Genomic DNA, 18,342 nt, shown 5'->3' with positions numbered 1-18,342 from the left:
ATTTTGCTTAATTCCGTTATAATTATATATTATAATTATTATAATAAACAATAATAATTATTTTTATAAAATTATAATTATAATGAACTAATTATTAGAACAATAATTATTGTAGTTCATTATAATTATTATATTTAATAAAAATAATTATTTGTGTATTTATATTCATCGGCAATTCTGGCTTATTTTAAAAGTATAAAATTTTCCTGGACAAAGTTTTCTAACTCAAGCCAAAGAATCTTGTATAGATTTTTTTTTTTAACACCTCTGAGTACTTCCACAGTCAGTGTCTACTGTACTTAACAATTGAAACACCTCGTGAGTTTTTTTTTTGTGTGCTCTGTGTCTTTTGATTCAAATATAATTTTATAACAGTCTGCGTTGTATCTGTATCTTTGTATCTGTGAAAGTCTTTGTAAATTCTAAACATGCGCCAAATGCTATGACTCATCCAAGTGTGATTCTGTGTGTGTGTGTGTGTGTGTGAGTGTGTGTATTTGTGTGCGATAGTTTCTTTTTTGGTATTTGTGGCCAAATTTTGAATGGCTGCCAAATGCGGCTTCCTTGGTCGTATTAATTATTGCTGTTCAACGTCGCGATGTTTGTTTGTCAATTTGTCTTCGCTCGGTTTGTTGACTGCAACATTTATTTTGGTTAGAAAACAAGAATAAAAAACTAAGAACGAAAAAAACCTGAGCAGCAGCAGCCGTAAAGCGTTGCGGCAGACGAGCATGAATTTGTTGACAAGTGTAAATGTCAGCACTAGCAGCAGGAAAATAGATATTAGAAAGAATGAAAAAACTCAACTCGATTCGAACTTGCGCCCCTGAAAATGTCATGTGTTGCCCACCGAACCACTGCCCCATCCACAGCACAAGTGTCATTCGAGCCCAAACACTCATTAACCATCATCAACAGGCGTCTGGACACCCAAGAGTCAAACGCCGTACGGCTCCAGCAACGAGCTAGACATCAGCTCCTCGGCGGCGCCCACGCCCCCGCCGCCGCCCACACAGCCCGTGTGGACGCCGCAGCCGTCGCCCGCGCTGAGCGGACGCAAGGAGTTTCGCCCGGTGCGCTTCGAGTCGCCCACATTGCCACGACGCTACACGGCCCAGCAGCAGCAGCAGCAACAACAGCAGCCGACGACGACGACGACGATTCCGCCCTGGTCATATATAAACGGCAACTGCCCGGTGCCTGCACCACGGAGCAGCACCGCGACCACCACAAGCCTGAGCACGCCCACAACGCTCAACTCGAACAATTCGGACTACGCGGAAACCGATTATTCCAATCAATTTGGCCCAGTGGCTGCCAGTGCCAGTGTCTCCGACAAGATCAAAAGTACATACATATATGTGTGGCAATTAGCAATACAATTGCTAGAGCTCAGAAATCTAGGGTATCTCAATTTCATATAGAATTCGTAAAGGTAGCATTTGACTCGAATGACAAGATTACAAACCTTAAAACTCATGACAAGACCAAGTTTATCTATTTACATGAGTTGATAACTTATCTGAGCTGATTATAAGCAAAAGTTAATTAAATATTGTCTATTAATTATTTAATTAATTATACCAGGAATCTGCATACCAAAATTTCAGCTAGTTCGCTCAAAAACTTGCTGAGTTCTGATTATGAATACAGCTTGAGCATATTTTGAAGCAGATATTAGGACTTGCTTGGACGTCTATTCGAAAAATATATGCAAAGATATATATTTATATATATCATATAAATCTGCTAGCATTTGTATATTTAGAAGCTCAAGTAGAAGATAATCAAATTTCTTTTCTTAACAGTAAAGTTCGGCCAAGTAATACCTGATCTATGACAATCCATTACAATATATATATTTTCTGAAACTTTGCTCAATAAGAAAGTGAATGAAAGTAGGGCACTTTAAATTAGTTTATGCTCTTGAGATTTCATGATTCTAAATTGGAGTCATGTGATTTATTCAAGGCACCACGAACAATATATATCTTATATATATAAACAGCAACAATTTCTACTAGCTGCATAAATCATGTACCCTTGCCTTAGCTAGTTGAGGGAGAGCTCTAATCCAAGCCCGATCAAGTTGTGGATTAATTTATATTAGCATGTCAAATTTTATGTAGTAGAAAAAACACTCGTATTTTGCTGCTCAAACGTGATTTGTGTGTCTCTAGTTAATTTATTTGGCTCATAACATTTTTATTCATTTCCTTGCATTGACCTTCCATCATCTAAAGCATTTGAACGCTCGGCTTCCACATCGGAGCTATATAGGCCGTTCGCACGCCGTCAACTGTCCGACACTAGCCGTCCCGTCTATAGGCCCAATGAAGTCAGTAAGTATTAATTGTCGGCCAAATAATATGACCAAATCGAGCGCGTTCTCACGTCGTTGATACACAATCAAAAAGAGAGGCCTGCGTGTTGCAACTTAAATGTTTTACACCCGTTCAAGTTAATTTCCCCCAATCCACACGCCCTTACACTGACCCACACAAAACTAAAATGAAAAACAAAAACTATCTACGGTTTACAGTCTACAAAGTCAAGCACGAGTATATGAGCGAACCGGAAACGGAAAGCGATCGTCCGCGCAAAATGGCACAGTTAGGTCGACGGCAATACGAAGGGATCGGTCCGGTGACCAACGATGGAATGCCCATCATACTGAGATCGGTAAAGAGCAGACACATAATTTGTATACTTTAGTTAGCTCCTTCGATTTTATTATATATTCTGTTATTTCTATTGCCCAATGTGCTGCAGGAGGTCCAGGAGCCGCATCAGCATGAATGGTATAAGCGACTCTATCAGACCATACATAAGCAGAAGAATGGCGGTAAATGTTTTGCCACTCAGATATCAAGAACTCGAAGCATTCTAAATGATGATTGAATCAATTGATTATATTTAAAAAAATAGTTCATTTTCCATTTAAGCTGTCTCCTTTATAATGCTTCAGTTCTGCGCCTGCTGAACTAGTTCTTTAATCCTAACTCTCTGAACTCTTTGAATGTCTTCTATTGTCTACCATATCACCAAAATTTCCCCATCCATACGCTTTCTCTCAAAAAAATATAAAACTGTTTTGTCGAATCGCATACAACAGACGATTTTGTGATACGCTACAAGTGTCCCAGAGGTGATTTTTTAATATATTTCTTAATTCTTAATGTAGTCTATTCAAAATTCAGTCTAAGCTTGCCGCCGCGCTCTTTTTCTCTCTCTCTACACATTTTAATTTTGGCTTTATCGCTCAGCCTGCCTGATTTTTACTCTATTTACTCAAGTTTTCATTAGTTGGCATGCGGAACTTCGATCTTATTTTTTTGATTATGTATTTATTTTTTCATATATTTATGTGCCGTTTAGCTCATTGGAACGCTTTAATTTAGTCTCTACACTAATCCTAACTTACGAACCTACTCATATACTAAGCTTAGAATACAACGCTCTAACATCATGTCTGCTAACACACCAAAACACAACAACAGCAACAACAACAACAGAGATAACAACAACAACAACGACAACAGCAACATCTGTAGTGCTCGTAAATTTCTAACCAAAAAATATATCTCAGGTTTTTCTTTGACTAATCTTTATTTTACCCAAACCCTGCAGCACGTCCCGCGTACAAGAGCAATGGTTATGTCTCAGAGCCCGAGCACAATTACGATTCGGATTACTCGACTGTAAAATATCGTACACCCAATCCTCTACGCGTGCAGTCGGTCTCATCGGCAGTCAATGTGCGCAATCTAAGCCAGGACGATAAGTAAGTAAAGTCTCTGGAATATATGGCCAACTCTAATCATACATTCTCAAATTTCCAGATTGTATGGTACTATGCCCAATCCCATAAAGGCGGCACAGAACTCATACAAGAATCAACCTGGTCGCATCGAGAACTACACAACTGGTCACTCGTCGGTTTCGGAGAAGGAGAAGAAGGAGGCAAGTGGTCCGCCGCAGCATTTAATCACGCACAGAACCTATCGCATTCGGTGCTCCCCGACAAATAATAACCAAACTATTGTGAACTCGATCACGGCTCATGCTAAACATACCCCATTTATTTAATCGCCTCGCTACACTCGCCCATGCTTCAGTCAAATCATTTCCCCCGCATTTCGCTCGACCATTATAATAATCCATTTATGACACGATCTCATAAGCACGCATATTCATAATTGTCATACATACTTCGCGTAGCAATTTTTCTAACTCACAGCAATTATTTTATTATTCACAATTCTAGTGGTGGGACGAAGTGATGGACATCTTTAACGGGGTATGAACGCCAATCTATTTAATTCCTGTTCTAGACAATTAATTTTAGCTATAGATTATTTATTTCCCTTTATTTTACTGCTCACTTTTTCTCTGTTGAGCTGCCCAAAACGTTTTCCGTTCTCAAAGTAACTTCCCTAGTTTATCTAAAAGTTTATCTTATCTATTTCCCGAACCCAATATTTATGCTTAACGCCAAGTGGCTCAGGGAACATACACGCATCCCGCGCATTATAATAGAGTTCGTCGATGATTTTGACAATTGTTCAGTAAGTTATATGGTTATAAATAATCCAGCATAGCCAGACAGCTGCAGGGTATCATTGCGTCCACAAAAAAATAAAGGCACTCGAATTACTAATTTTTGCAGAAATGGAAAACAAAATCAATGCCTTGAAATCGTTTCACTTAAAGAAAGCTTTTGTTAGCACGTTTTAATATGCATTTTTCTTTCTATTACAATCTAGAATTTGGAACAATCGAAATTATCGCCGCTCTACACAGAAGGCAATTTGTCAAGGTATATTACGTTCTATAATCTAAAATCTTTTATCTAAATTCTCTCTATGCCCACACAGAGCTCTGGCCAAGGAATCGGGTTATACCAGCGATTCGAATCTAGTCTTCCGCAAAAAGGAGCTACCCGTAAGCAGTCCGCTGAGTCCCGTGGAGCAGCGACAGGCCTACAAGAGCTTGCAGGCGGGAGGGGAACCGCCTTTGCTGGGCTTCCGTAAGCCAGCGCCCGAGAAACCCAAAGGTGAGCCAGACTCTCTTTGTCTTATGTAGTTAAAAATTAATAACTAAGATTAAGGCGCAGTTTAATTTGTACTAATTCTTTAATTGGTGTTGGTTCTCTCTCCTGCCTTGAGCTCTACTCTTGCAACTATTTAAACCTAACTTGAGTGTACTTTTCTTAACCATTTGGCATATACTATACATATACACACCCACTGCCACACTAGAAGTTGTTATCCGCAAATGCGTCGAGCGTTCTTTGAAGCACTGCAGCACCGGGCACCCTCTATAAAGTCGCTGCGTTAAGATTATCCTAATACGAACTCTATCTATTCTTCCCTTCCTCAAAAATAAAAGAAATTGTGGAAGAATTTGAATTTATTCAGATAACGCCTACGCTAACCAAAATACGCGTGAGCACCAAACCGCTCGAGGAATCCAAGGAAGCGCTAAAGCAAGCAGAGATTAAAGCTGCACCACCTCCTCCTCCTCCCCCACCACCACCGCCTCCGCCACCACCGTCGACAACTTCAGCTGACAAAATGTTTTCGCATTTCTCCAAGAATTTGCCCTCCTTTATACCCCTGAGCAAGAAGCAACAGCAGCAGCGGGAGCAGCAGCTGCAGGAGACGCCTCCTTTGCCACCGAATCGTCGCTCCTCCTGCACGAAGAGCACCGTGCGAGTGGAGAAGATCACGAGCAGCTGCGCCAAGTCGCGTCACGATCAATGCTTTCAGCCGCCCGGCGGCAGCAATACCCTAACCCTGCGCAAGGTCGCCAGCTCACGTCGGGAGCCCATTTGCCGGTCCAAGTCCACCGGAGCGGTGTCCACGCTGCTGGCCACACTGACCGCCACCAAGGAAACGCGCACCAAGGACGGCTGCCTGCTGCGAGTCCACCAGCATCAGCAGCACCAGCAGCACCAGCATCATGCGCGCCTGCGCTCCATAAGTCCCAATCGTCGCCCCCCCGCGCGTCTTTTGGCGCTGCGCCAGTCGAGCCGCAGTCCGGTCGCGTTTGGACGCAGCATTTCCAAGGAGCGCAGCTTTGCCGAGGAGAAGAAGCGTCTGGAGAGCACGCTGCCGCCGAGCCGCACCAATTTCGAGGCGAGCACCAATATCTTGAGGGATCCCTCGCTGAAATCCCCACAGGAAGTGCGCGAGGCGGTGCGCTCCTATGCCACCTGCAAGGCGCAGCATACGATGAGGAGCAAATCGCTGCCACGTTTGCGCCACAGCACCGTCAGCACCACGACGCGGCACACCATGTGCCTGCCACAGGTAAGGCCACAGCAGCTGCTGGACTGCAGTCGGGCGCTGAAGAAGGTGCTGCCCAAGTGCAGCAAGGCGCAGGGTCAGACCGTCAAGGCGATTGCCACGGTGCATCGCAGCGCCTCCCAGGAGAGCCTGCCGCGCAGCAACTCCACCTACTCCATCGACTCGGTGGTACGGCAGGAGTATGTGCCGATAGCACCGCCCAAAACCTATCTGGGCAAGTCGAAGCCCAACAAGCTGCAGACCAGCCGCAGCGAGGGTCATGTGCCGCGCAAGCGTTCGAGCACCACCAAATCCACTTTAACCAAATCCAAACCCACAGCTGCCATTGCACAGCAATCGTACAGTGAAACGGTGCGCGAGAAAACCCACTTCTGGAACGATTACAATGCCAAGCAGGGACAAGCCCAGACGACCCACACGACCCACACGCCCCACTCGCTGCCGCAGCTGATCAATGGCGGCACCAGCGACTACAAATACTGCTCGCTGGTGGAGCCAGCCTATGCTGAGGATGTCTACGATTACACAGCGGAACAGGCGCCAGCCAGATGCATAGAGGATCTCGTCTGGAAGTACGAGAGCAAGGCTCAGCCCGGGCCAGTCAGGCCCGCGGCTGTGACGGACATCGCTCGGCCACAGTCCCCGCACACGGAGCTGGGGCGTCGCTTTTCGCCGACGCGCGAGGTGCGCGTGCCGCAGACGCAGCAGCAGCAGCAGCAGCAGCAGCAGCAGCGGGAGGTGCGCTCCCCCTCGCGGCGGCGCATAGACAGCTTGCGCTCGAGCCAGCGCCAGGACAAGGAGCAGCAGCAGGCGGTGGCACGCGCCAGCAGCCTGAGCAGCGCCGACGATCGCAGCAAGCGGCAGTCGGGTGGTGCAGGTGGTGATGCCAACGGACTCTATCAGTGCGGGGAGCTGGCGCACAGCGCCACCTCGCTGGTTCAGCTGGAGCGGCACAGCCCGAGCTGTCGGTATCGCAACAATTGCGAGCGCTTCACCGAGCTGAATCGCTTCTACAGCACCTTGGAGCGCGTCGGGCAGCTGGAGCGCGCCACCTCGGCGAGCAATTTCCATCCGCTGCGCAAGGATGCGGAGCTGCTGGACTTCGATGAGTGGCGCAAGGTGCGCCTGCACGAACGCGCCGAGAAGGAGCTGCAGTATCTGGTGGGCAAGCTGCAAATGGATCAGCGCGAGCGCGACTTGCACTTTCGCTCCAAGGACGTGAACGAGATCAAGTGGCGGCAGGATGCGGATCAGGCGCTGCATGCCAAGCAGAAATCGGTGGAGGATTTGCGCGAGAATTTCGAGCAGCTGCAGCTGCTGAAGCAACAGGCACGCGCCGAGGCACAGCTGCCGCCCGTGCAGCGTCAATGGCGCCGGAACACGGTGGCGGATCTGGCCAGCAGCCTGGAGGCAGGAGGCCACAGCCGGGAGCCACAGCCGCAGACGGAGCGGCATCTGAGCAACGATCTGGTGAGCACGTTGTCCAAGGATCAAATCAAGAAGATAACACAGCAGCTGAACGAGATCTATGCGGGCAATCGTCAGCCTGGCGCCATGGAGGAACAGTATGTGGTCACCGTAGAGAAGGGCTCAAAGCCCAGCAGCCATGCCAACACGCTGAAGGTGCGCTGCAACTCGAACATCAGCAAGGAGCAGCTGCTCGGTCCGGTGCTGCGCAAGCGGGAGGAGCAACAGGCGCAGACCCTGCCGCGTGCCACGCGCAGCCAATCGCCGGTGGTGGTCGCCCGGGAGACACGCGGCGCCATTGCCGCTAAGAATGCGGAGCTAACGCTAACCAAGCCGCCCGAGGTGCCGCCGCGACCCAAGCCCAAAGGCGACCCGAAGCCAACGAAGGCCGAGCCGGAGCCACAGGCACAGGACAAGGAGAATCCCATTAACCAGAAAATTCAGTACTTTGAGGAGCGCCAGTTCGAGGAGCCGCCCAAGACCATATATCATGCACGCGAGGATAGCTCCCCGGACGAGGCGGAGGTCATGCGGCTCATCGAGCAGAATATGCAGGCGCGCCAGCAGGCCAGGCACAGTCACAGTCACAGCCAGAGTCACAGTCAGAGTCACAGTCACATGGTGCACACGGAGCTGAGCAACTCGCTCACAGATTTGAGCGGCATCTACGGGGAACGTCCGGCAGCACGCGTAAATTTTCACTTGCACAGCCCGCCCGATCGTCCGCCCGAGGACGAGCGGCAGGAAGAACTGCTCAGCTACGAGCATGGTTCACCCGATGGCAGCCTTGAGCTCTACGATGCCTACTATCGCTCCAGGAGTCTGTCGCCCCAGTCGCAGGCCTCGGCCTGCTCCAGCTCCTATCTGCAGCGCGTCTATACGGGCGAGGTGCAGAAGATGAAGCAGCGATTCGAGAGCATCCAGCGGGAGCAGCAAATTAATGAACGGCGTGATTTTTTTGGGCTTAGTACGCTGCGGAAGGCGCGCAGCGATCCTGCACTGAAGACGGGATCAAAAGACGCCTCGGGCAACGCGACGGATGCGTTGCCAGTGCAGCCAGCTGGACAGGATGTCGGCCAGCTGACGCACAAATTCGAGCTGCGAAATGGCGCAACGCCCTCGCCGGAGCGCGGCAGACGCAAGCAGCGCGGCCTACTGATGCCGCACATAGACATCATCAGCAAGACGGCCGAGCTGCTGCCGGCCAAGGCGAGTCCCACGCGCAGCAACAGCTGCTCCAGCCCGGGCCACGTGCAGTCGCTGCGCCAGCGCTACGAATCACCGGAGCCCGCTGGCCAGGCCCAGAGCCTGCCCCAACGCTACTTGTCCACCTCGCTAGCGGATTTGCGTGACGTGCACGAGAGCATATCGCCACATTTGAGCGGCGATTGGGTGGCGCACAGGCATCCGCAGCGCACGCCGGCGCTGCCCAAGAAACCGCAACGGAATCCGGCGTTGCGCGCCAGCTCCAACTCACCGCCGCGTCCGCCCAGGACCCAGCAGCAGCAGCAGCAGCAGACGGCGGACATCTTTGCCAATCAGCCGTTCGATCCGCACAAGCATCGACCCAAGGCGCGCTATGTGCCCGATGGCGCCGATGCGGCAAGCAGCGCTGCCCGGCGCTGCCCGGCCAACAGCTTGGAGCGTCTCAAGCGCCACGCCCTGGCGGTCACATTTAAAGGTAACAGTAGAGCTTGGCAGTGTGGACAGTGGGTGTGTTTTTAGGTTTGCCATCTGGCTGAAGCTTCAATTTTGCCCTCTAATCTGGTAGACGCTTGGTTCTTCTTTCTGGGTTCGGCTTCAAGCTTGGCTTTAAACAATTGGTTTTTCTAGACATTTCGAAATTATATATCCATATTCCTTCCGTATTGCATTGTCATTGTTGGCGCAGATTTTGACTCGAGCGCCGCACCACCAATACCCCCACAGCCGCCGCTCAAGGGCCTGGCCAACTCGAACTCATCCTACGAGCCCTACAGCCCCTACAGCCCCTACAGCAACGGTGATCAAATTGATTCGGGCACAGGTGAGTCTCCAGTTCGCCAACGTTGGGCTTCACAAATCGCTGCTTGCAATTATACTAAAATAACTTGTACTAAAAATCGTTCAACTCCGGTAAAAAAGTTTTCAAATCGTTAATTTATATTTAAATGAGATCTTTTGAAGAGCGTGTTCCCGTCTGTCTCTTAACATAGTTCACTCTAATTGGGTTCACTTGAGCCATAAACTTTTATTTTATTCAATGGGTTCAACTCTTGTTCTACTTTAATTATTTATGAATTTGCCTGATTCGAATTTTTGGGTTCACTCTTCATTTTGGGTTTTAGTGTTTAAGAATTCATGTGTACTAAAACAATCCTAATTTAGGTCCACTCTAATAGTTTTTGTCAATAACTTACATGCTAATAATTGACTGAAATCAATTTTGGTTCACTCTTAAAGTGTCTCTCAATAATTGACTTAGCAACAATTGGGTTCACCCTGATTGGGCTAAAGTATTTGAATTGTGCTGAAAGTGCAGTAAGACATGTACTAAAATTGGGTGTTCTATAAATTATTAATCTTTAATATTAGAGTCTGAAAATGGGTTTCACTTTTCAATTGAATCTTTTACAAATTGATCTAAATATGAAAGTACTAAACGCTCATATATGTACTCTGGGGCTCTTAAGCTTTGATTCCTATTTCTGTTGCATTTAAATTATTTGTGCTAAAAATTCGAATATTTCTACACTCGAATTGTAGTTCATAGTTGGGTGCATTTTAAAAATTAAAGTTAATTAAAATAGCAGTGCTTATTAAATATAAGATAAAACGAGCTGTTCTAAAAGTGTTCTAAACATTTTAGCAGAATATTTTATTATTCCCTGCTTTTATATGTTAAGATATCCATTTATAAAATAGTTGATCTAAAGAGGTTCCCTATATAAAGTAAAGTGGCCTTAAGTTATTATACTACGAAGAGTTCTAAGGCGCTTCTAGAACTTATCTCCAAATAGAAAACGTTTTACGTTTATTTTCCAAATAGAAAATATTTGACGTTTGTCTAATATTTAGTACCTTTCTTCGTTTCCAAACTGACCACAATTTAGTTGTCTGAAGAAAATCTGATCAAACGGCGAATTCGTAGGCAACCCCCTTGGAAAAGTTACTAGTCTACGCCACTGCGTGCTGTTTCACATTCAATGACCTTTGAGAAATTCCGCTTTTAAGAACAAATTTCCGCAATTGCTGCAATAGCATTTTGAAGGTGCGCCGCGTGCATTAGCTAGCCAAATTAATCGATAGCGCCAATAACAACAGAAACAGAAACAGAAACATAAGCCACCAGACGGGCGGACAGCGTTGACCCGCTTAGCACGCGCCACCTGTCCGTGGCACGAGCCCAGCCCGAGACCGAGTCCGAGACCGAGACCGGGACCGAGAAACGGAAATCCACCCCCAGTGCCCGGCGGCACACACGTTGCCATGGCCAAAATGTGGTGGCTAGAAAAAAACAACAAAACCTGGTCGCAGGTGAGTTACCTGTCGCGGCCTTTTTTCCAATTTAGTTAGTTTCACTTTTCCGTGCCAAAAACGTCGCTCGACTCGATTTCCTAATTAAATGCGGCAAAAAATAGAACGCGACGCGCGTCAATTTCCACTTACATAATGCACCACTGAGCGGTGCAAAAAATAGAAAAAATATCCAAATAAATGAGAAAATAATAATAATAAAACGAGGCATGATACATCAAACGCTAGCGCCGCGACGCAGCAACACCTACGCGCTGCAGCATACACCTGGCAACAGCCACCGGAACAGCAGCAGCAACAACAACAACAGCAGCAGCAGCCGCAGCAGACGCAGTCCATCCGCAGCGGGAGGTGGCAATCGCGTGCACTGGCGACAGGCGCATCAAAAGCTGCACAGCAGCTGCAATGATTTAGAGCTGACAGATGACAGGCCACAGCAGCAGCAACAGCAGCAGCAGCGGCAACAGCAGCAGCGGCAGCTTTGGTGGCGCGTGGACAACAACAACTACGATGCCTGGCCGCAGCAGCGTCCGTTGAGCAGCGGCGCCGACAGCGGCAACTGCAGCAAGCTAACGCCCGCCGCGCTGCATCAGAGCGTCTGCGACATGCCCAACTGTGGCAAGCTGCTCTGGCTGCACCGCGAGACAGCAGCGGCGCCCATGGTGCCACCTCTGCCGCCAGCAGCAACAGCAGCAGCAGCAACAACTGCTACAGCAACAAGAACCACAATGAGCTATCACATTGTGGGTCTTCCACACACACCGTTGCCGACGCAGCGGCAGGCATATTTGGCCAATCGGCATGCCATAGGCGCCTCCATGCCGCTGCTCATGTGGCAGCAACAGCAGCAGCAACAGCAACAGCAGCAGCAACAGCAACAGCAGCAGCAACAGCAGCTAAGCGGCAGTCAGTATACGCTCATTTAATATGACTGCCACTGCCCCCACCTCTTTGTAATTTTTGAGGCAAACGAAAGAAAGCCCGCCTGCCACGCCCCCTCGAGACCAAAAACGTTCACTTTCTCATTTGATTAAACGACCTTCCTGTTTGCCGCTTTCTCACGGTTTTTCGCGAAATGCAAAAAAAAACTCGTTATCAAAGTCGCGCGGCGAGAAACACAGAGAGAGAGACTCAGAGAGCAACTGATAGTGAGAGAGTGAGAGCGAGAGAGATTGTCTTCTCTGTCTCTATCGAAGCTTTTGTGATGCAGCTCACGTTTTACACGAGTTCGTGATAAAAAGCAGCACGTAGTTGGGCGCTCTGAGCTTGTGAGGTGCAACGATCTTTAGATGCGAGTCTTGTGACTGGGGAAAAAGTGGAACTTGAAGTACTCAAAATAATATTTAAATATAATCGAGAGATTTTTGTTTATATTTTTTGCTTTCGATTGTGCAAGCTTAAATATCTACAAAATGTAAACCCTGCCAATGTAAAATTGGCACAGATTTAATATCCTGGCAAACATAAACTCTATTTCAATATAATAAAATATTCTTTGTTTAACAAATAGTTAAATAGCTGAATAATAGTTGAAATCAACTTACCCAATAGTTCCAATTGCAGTTTTTTAAAATAATGATCCTATTTTCCGGAGTGAAAGAGAGTTTTCTTTTCGATGAACTTCCATAGAGACCTGAAATAATCAGACATATAATTCCCCATTTATATTATAAAAGCCTTATGTTTACATCAAACAATCATATATAGTTAAGGATCAAGAATATTATATAATACAAAAGATTTGCAGACAAACAGACAGGGAAATATCCTTCCCAAATAGCTTAGACTTATGGGACTGGACTAGATTTTTATTGGAATCTTATATTTGATATTTCAAGTAAATTTTACTCTTCAAATCACTTTCATATATATTTAAAGAGCAACTATTCTTTCCGAAATATAACATTTCTCAGATTTATTTGAGCAAGCTTGCGGATAAGAATAATTTATAATAATAAGCAACATTAAAAAAGTGACCCTTTTTAGTGGCATTTACTTGATAACAATATTTAACACAAGATCTATTGGGCTATACAAAACACATTTAAGTATTTTTTCTATTCAAAACTGACCGTAGCTAATTAACAGTAACAGCAATTAACATGCGCATTAACATGTGTTGTGTCATTGAGAGAACAAATGTTAATGTTAATGTTAAACGTGACTGTTAAATGCCAATGTAGCTGCTTTTGGGATAACATTTATTTTTAAGTATGTAGGTAGTGCTAAAAATATATAAATAATACGTATGCAAATAAGTGAAAAGTAATTCTAAAATATCTAAAATTCCGCTTCAATTAATTGGCCATTGTCTTAACCCACTGCAAGGCAATGTGTCATCAAATTCACGTACACGCGCTTCTCTTATCAGCAGTGCGTGAGGTAATTGCCCCACTGTAAGCACAGTCAAGTAATTCACAGCAATAACAATGAGAAGAAGCAGCAGCTGTAAAGTCTGAATAAACGTGAGATTTGGGGAGGGGCGCCAAAGAAAACGGCATTCGTTGTACGACGATAACTAAACGAATTTACGCGACAAGCTCAAAAAGGGGGGCTTTCAGCTCGGTCTCTCAGTTGCTCAGTCTCTCAGTTTCCCAGTTTCTCAGTTGCTCAGTTTCTCAGTCTTTCAGTTTCATTCATTTTACATTTCAGTTTCAGTTTCAGTTGAGCGCAACGCGTGCTACAGAGCAGTTGGGTACGTGCCGCATTGAGATCGGTTTGTGGAAACGGGTCCGGGTCCGGGTTCGGGTCTGTTCAGCGAATCGAGACTTCTCGCGGTCTTTATCAGGCTGTCAGAAGCCTTCGGAGATTACTATCCGATGAGTTGCCAGCGATTCTGATTGATTGGATGACTAATCACAGGGAGGGTGGGGGGTTGGGGTGTATTTCAAAATGCTTTTAAATAGCTGATTAACCCGCTTAAAAGGCAGCAAAAGCCAAGGAAATGCCGGCATAACTCGACGCGCAAGTGCATACACCTATGCGTGTGTGTGTTGTTGTTGTTGTGTGCAGTGAAAGATGAAAATCGGCAACACTTTCAAAACGCTGCAATTTGCGGCGCCACAAACAAATCAGTGAAAGTGAAAAATCTCTCAAGTGACAATTAAGCTTTTTTTCTTGTACAACAAAAGTTTTGCTTGCTGTGCTTTATGCTTTATGGTTTTTTAAGCATTTTGTCATTGTACAAGCACAACAAATATTTGTGCAGCTGTTGGCTTTCCCCGTACCCCTCCCCCTATTCGACACCTTCAAAATAAGTTACCATGAAATTGTCTTGCGGCAATTACACAAAAGAAAAATTTCTATTTATTTGTGGGTCGGTTATGATCTCCGTTTTGTTCGGCTGCTGCGCAATTCCATTAGAATTCGCTTTGAGACTTTGTTTGATTTCTAATTGCGTTTAACTGGCATTCATATCAGTTGAGCGTTCTATTAATTCGCTCCCAAGTTCATGAGAAACGCGGTCACGTCACATGCAAATGCATGGAAAGACTCCCAACTATGCGGCACAAGGCCAAAGTAAATATATACCACAGCTCTGTCTGTTGTTGGACTTGTAAATCACTTTGGCTAAATGTGTTTTTCGAGTTTCAGTTCGTTAGCAAGTATTTTTAGCTGTTCATTGGAGAGTTTTGCTTGGCTTAAAACCACTTCTCGGGGCTTCAATTGGGTTTAGGTTAATGCTAGCTGTGATTAGTTGAAGATCCGCATTTGCATGACCAATATTTTTCTTTATTTTATGATCATTCCATTTGGTGTCTATCATAAAAAGGAACTCTTATTTTCTGTAATTTATCTATTTTGAGCGTTATATGACAATTTTAAAGCTTATTTGAAAATCTAATAAACAATAATTGTTTTGATTTTGTCCTTATCCCATTAAGAGTCTTTTATTTATCCCTTTTTTCGCTGATTTAAAATTTTAAGCCTATTTGAAAACTTATAATAAGTATTACAGTATTGTTTTTATACTAATCTCAGTAAGAGTTTATCATAAAGCGGAAATCCTTTCTTCTCTGATTTGTAAATTTTAAGCCTTAAAAAAAGCTTAAGCCTTCTTTGATAATGTTATAGATCCCATTATACTTATCCCATTAAGTGTTAATTGTCAAGATGAAGTCTTATATTCTCTGAATTAACTATTCTGAGCCTCAAAGGAAAAGTTCAAACCTTTTTGGAACACTTAATATATACTAGATTTTATACATTTCCCATTCGGAGTTTGCATAAACTCATATTATGAACTCATATTATCTCTAATTAATCTATTTAAAATTTTACACATTTGAAAATTTAATATAATTTCAAAGTTTTGTTTTTATACTAATCCCATTTGGATTTTATCATAAAGAGGAACTCTTTCTATACTTTGACGTCTATTTTAAATTTTTAAAAGAATATCTTTACCCTTATTTTCAATGTTTAATATATGAAATAGTTTTGCATCTTATATACATCCCATTTGGAGCCTATGATGAAGGATTAACCCTAAGTTTATCTGATTTAACTATATTAAATCGGAAATAGAAAATAATTTCCCTTTTGGTAAAATTGTCATAAGATCAAAATCAAATTATTTTATACATATTCTTTTATCCGGAAAATTATTACCAGAGAAATATGTTCGACATTTCAAAATTTAAATTGCTTTTGTTTTTTTTTAAAGCAATATATTCCCAAAATAATAAGGCTCAAAGCCCTTATTCTCTTATACCTCTTTTGACTATTTAAAGATATAGGGGTACTTAATACTAATCAGTTACCCTATAATGCTCATCCGAAAAATGGCTCGTAGATTCCATCTGACGGTCGAGTCTGAAACAATGATTACAATAAATTTATTGTACAATTTTTAAATGACCCATTTTCCAATGATATAGGGGCTCCAATATCATTTGTAGCTAATCATGGGCGTGCTCTTATATAAGCTTATAAAACAAATGAGCCCTTTGAGCACAGCTTGAGCAATAGGCTGCTTTAAGAAATTGTTTCAACAACCACTTCGAGTGGCTGCCCGTCAGTCAGAGAGCCACCCACTCAAAGCCGACGCCCAGTTGGCACCACTTTCGTCTCAATTGGTGGCTCATTTAGCTATCAGTTGATGCTAATGCGCATTAACTTCAATTGCGGCTCAATTTCGATACGATGAGAAACGTTAATTCAATTTGAAGACCGTCTCAGGCTTATATATGCTCATGTATATTATTGTTTTGCTACTTTCCCACTTGGAGTTGGACTTTGTTGGATGGGTTATCTGCAGCTCTGGTCTCTGGGTCTATCTGCTTAGCGAGGCGTGCGCTCATCAGCAGCAGGCAGCAGAGCGTCAGTTAACGTTGTTTATTTGCTTACCAATTGGCAAGCACAGACTACGTACAGATAGAGATAGCTACAGATAGAGATAGCTACAGATACATAGACAGTTACAGATACATAGACAGTTACAGATACAGCTACAGTTACAGATAAGAGCTGAGGCTGGTTTCGTAACATCAGCGGCGACAATTTTTTGCGGTTAGCTCGTCTTACACTTACCCTACGAGTCGTTTCCCCCCATTTGTTTATTATTTTTAGCGTCGTTCATAAATAATATTGAGCCAAGTCTTGAGCTTAAGCCCAGGACTGGAACCAACCACAAAAACTGAGCTAAATCTTAAGATTTTTTGACCATATTACCTGCTATTTACTTATGACATTTCCCGATTTTTATTATGACACAGACGTGAATATACACTTCAAGACACCGATAAGGCATGAGTACAAGCAGAACATATCGGAGGAGGAATTAGCTATACGACAAGCGGAGCATATGCAGAAATTGTATCAGGAGGAGCGCAGACGCAAGTATCTACAGGAGCTGCAGGACATGAATTCGCGACGACACACCGACAATTTCACACCCTCACAGAAATCGCCAATTGCCTTGAATCGTTACGATGATTTCCCCACAGACGTAACGCTCAAATCTCTGGTGGGGCCCAAAACAGTTGCCAGGGCCCTCTACAACTTCCAGGGACAGACCTCCAAGTAAGCAATAAACAAACTTTTAAATCAAATGAATAAAAGTATAATAAAAAAAACTATTCTTCTTAATAGGGAGCTCTCGTTCCGCAAGGGCGACACCATCTACATCAGGCGGCAGATCGATCCCAACTGGTATGAGGGCGAGCACAATGCCATGATTGGACTGCTGCCGGCCAGCTATGTCGAGGTAAATCCCCCACTTATACTTCCAATTGCCACGCCCATTTACTGTCCCATTGCTCTGTTACAGATTGTCAGTCGGGATGGCGCCCGCACGCCTGGCAAGCGTCCATCCGAGGGTCAGGCACGTGCCAAGTACAACTTCCAGGCGCAGTCCGGCGTGGAGCTGTCCCTCAACAAGGGCGAGCTGGTCACACTGACTCGACGCGTCGACGGCAATTGGTTTGAGGGCAAAATAGCCAATCGCAAGGGCATTTTCCCGGTCTCCTATGTGGAGGTAAGTCTGAGCTGTTAATTTTCCATCAATTTGTCACTTCTTTTCCGCAACTAGTTTTCAATATAATTCTTTTCACTTTTTTATACGAAAACTGTGTGTTACTTATGTCCATTTAAATAAGGTTAACTTAAGGAAACAAATCTGCTGTCCTCCATTGTCACTTGTGCACAAATGTTTGTTATATTATTTACTTAACGCTCACATATCCTTTTTGATACCTCAAATTCTTAAGCCATGGGCCTGACAGTTAACAAAATTGTAATTATTCCATATTGTGTCTCTACAGCATGTTAACTTCAAGTACTCGGGTTTTTTAAAGAACCAATGTTTCCTCCAGTCTAGTTTTCTCATTCTGATTACTGATGCCCCCTTTATGCTTTAAATGGACACTGAACAGGATTTTCTGTTTATTATTGTCCATGCAAGTCAGGTCTTTAGAATCCTTTCGATTCCTTTTGCAGAAATCCGTGGCATCTCCAATGCCATCAAGTTTTCTTCTTAAATCTCAACTTTTTCTCTTTGTCGTTTTAGATCACACACATAGTTTGTTTTTTTATACTCATGGTCACC

At 44.6% G+C, this 18,342-nt stretch overlaps 2 protein-coding genes across 8 annotated transcripts in view; one reads left to right on the top strand and one right to left on the bottom strand.

Moving 5' to 3' along the window:
* The window catches only part of RNaseZ (ribonuclease Z), a 52,582-nt gene that overhangs the window by 28,642 nt on the left and 5,598 nt on the right, over positions 1-18,342 (bottom strand). The window contains exon 2 of the mRNA XM_064686241.1: positions 12,839-12,927. Coding sequence (XP_064542311.1) covers positions 12,839-12,927 — 89 coding nt within the window. The remainder of the gene's footprint in view (positions 1-12,838; positions 12,928-18,342) is intronic.
* LOC135431242 (sorbin and SH3 domain-containing protein 1-like) overlaps positions 1-18,342 on the top strand; it is a 33,830-nt gene that overhangs the window by 14,427 nt on the left and 1,061 nt on the right. For 2 of the 7 annotated variants that reach the window (XM_064686224.1, XM_064686225.1), the window contains exons 3-16: positions 919-1,347; positions 2,244-2,342; positions 2,543-2,682; positions 2,773-2,845; positions 3,116-3,148; positions 3,631-3,784; positions 3,843-3,963; positions 4,268-4,300; positions 4,767-4,819; positions 4,878-5,056; positions 9,670-9,804; positions 17,012-17,318; positions 17,388-17,502; positions 17,566-17,772. In XM_064686224.1, coding sequence (XP_064542294.1) covers positions 919-1,347; positions 2,244-2,342; positions 2,543-2,682; positions 2,773-2,845; positions 3,116-3,148; positions 3,631-3,784; positions 3,843-3,963; positions 4,268-4,300; positions 4,767-4,819; positions 4,878-5,056; positions 9,670-9,804; positions 17,012-17,318; positions 17,388-17,502; positions 17,566-17,772 — 2,078 coding nt within the window. Of the gene's footprint in view, positions 1-918; positions 1,348-2,243; positions 2,343-2,542; positions 2,683-2,772; positions 2,846-3,115; positions 3,149-3,630; positions 3,785-3,842; positions 3,964-4,267; positions 4,301-4,766; positions 4,820-4,877; positions 5,057-9,669; positions 9,805-13,894; positions 13,990-17,011; positions 17,319-17,387; positions 17,503-17,565; positions 17,773-18,342 lie in introns of those variants that run through there. The other 5 variants (XM_064686226.1, XM_064686223.1, XM_064686227.1 and 2 more) reach the window with 5 other exon arrangements.

Source organism: Drosophila montana, unplaced genomic scaffold, assembly GCF_035044405.1.
Source record: "Drosophila montana isolate Dmon_TW-CO22-7 unplaced genomic scaffold, ASM3504440v1 contig_3200_1, whole genome shotgun sequence".
Lineage (NCBI taxonomy): Eukaryota > Metazoa > Arthropoda > Insecta > Diptera > Drosophilidae > Drosophila > Drosophila montana.
Note: the sequence above shows the minus strand (reverse complement) of the source record. Positions and strands in the feature narration are given on the sequence as shown.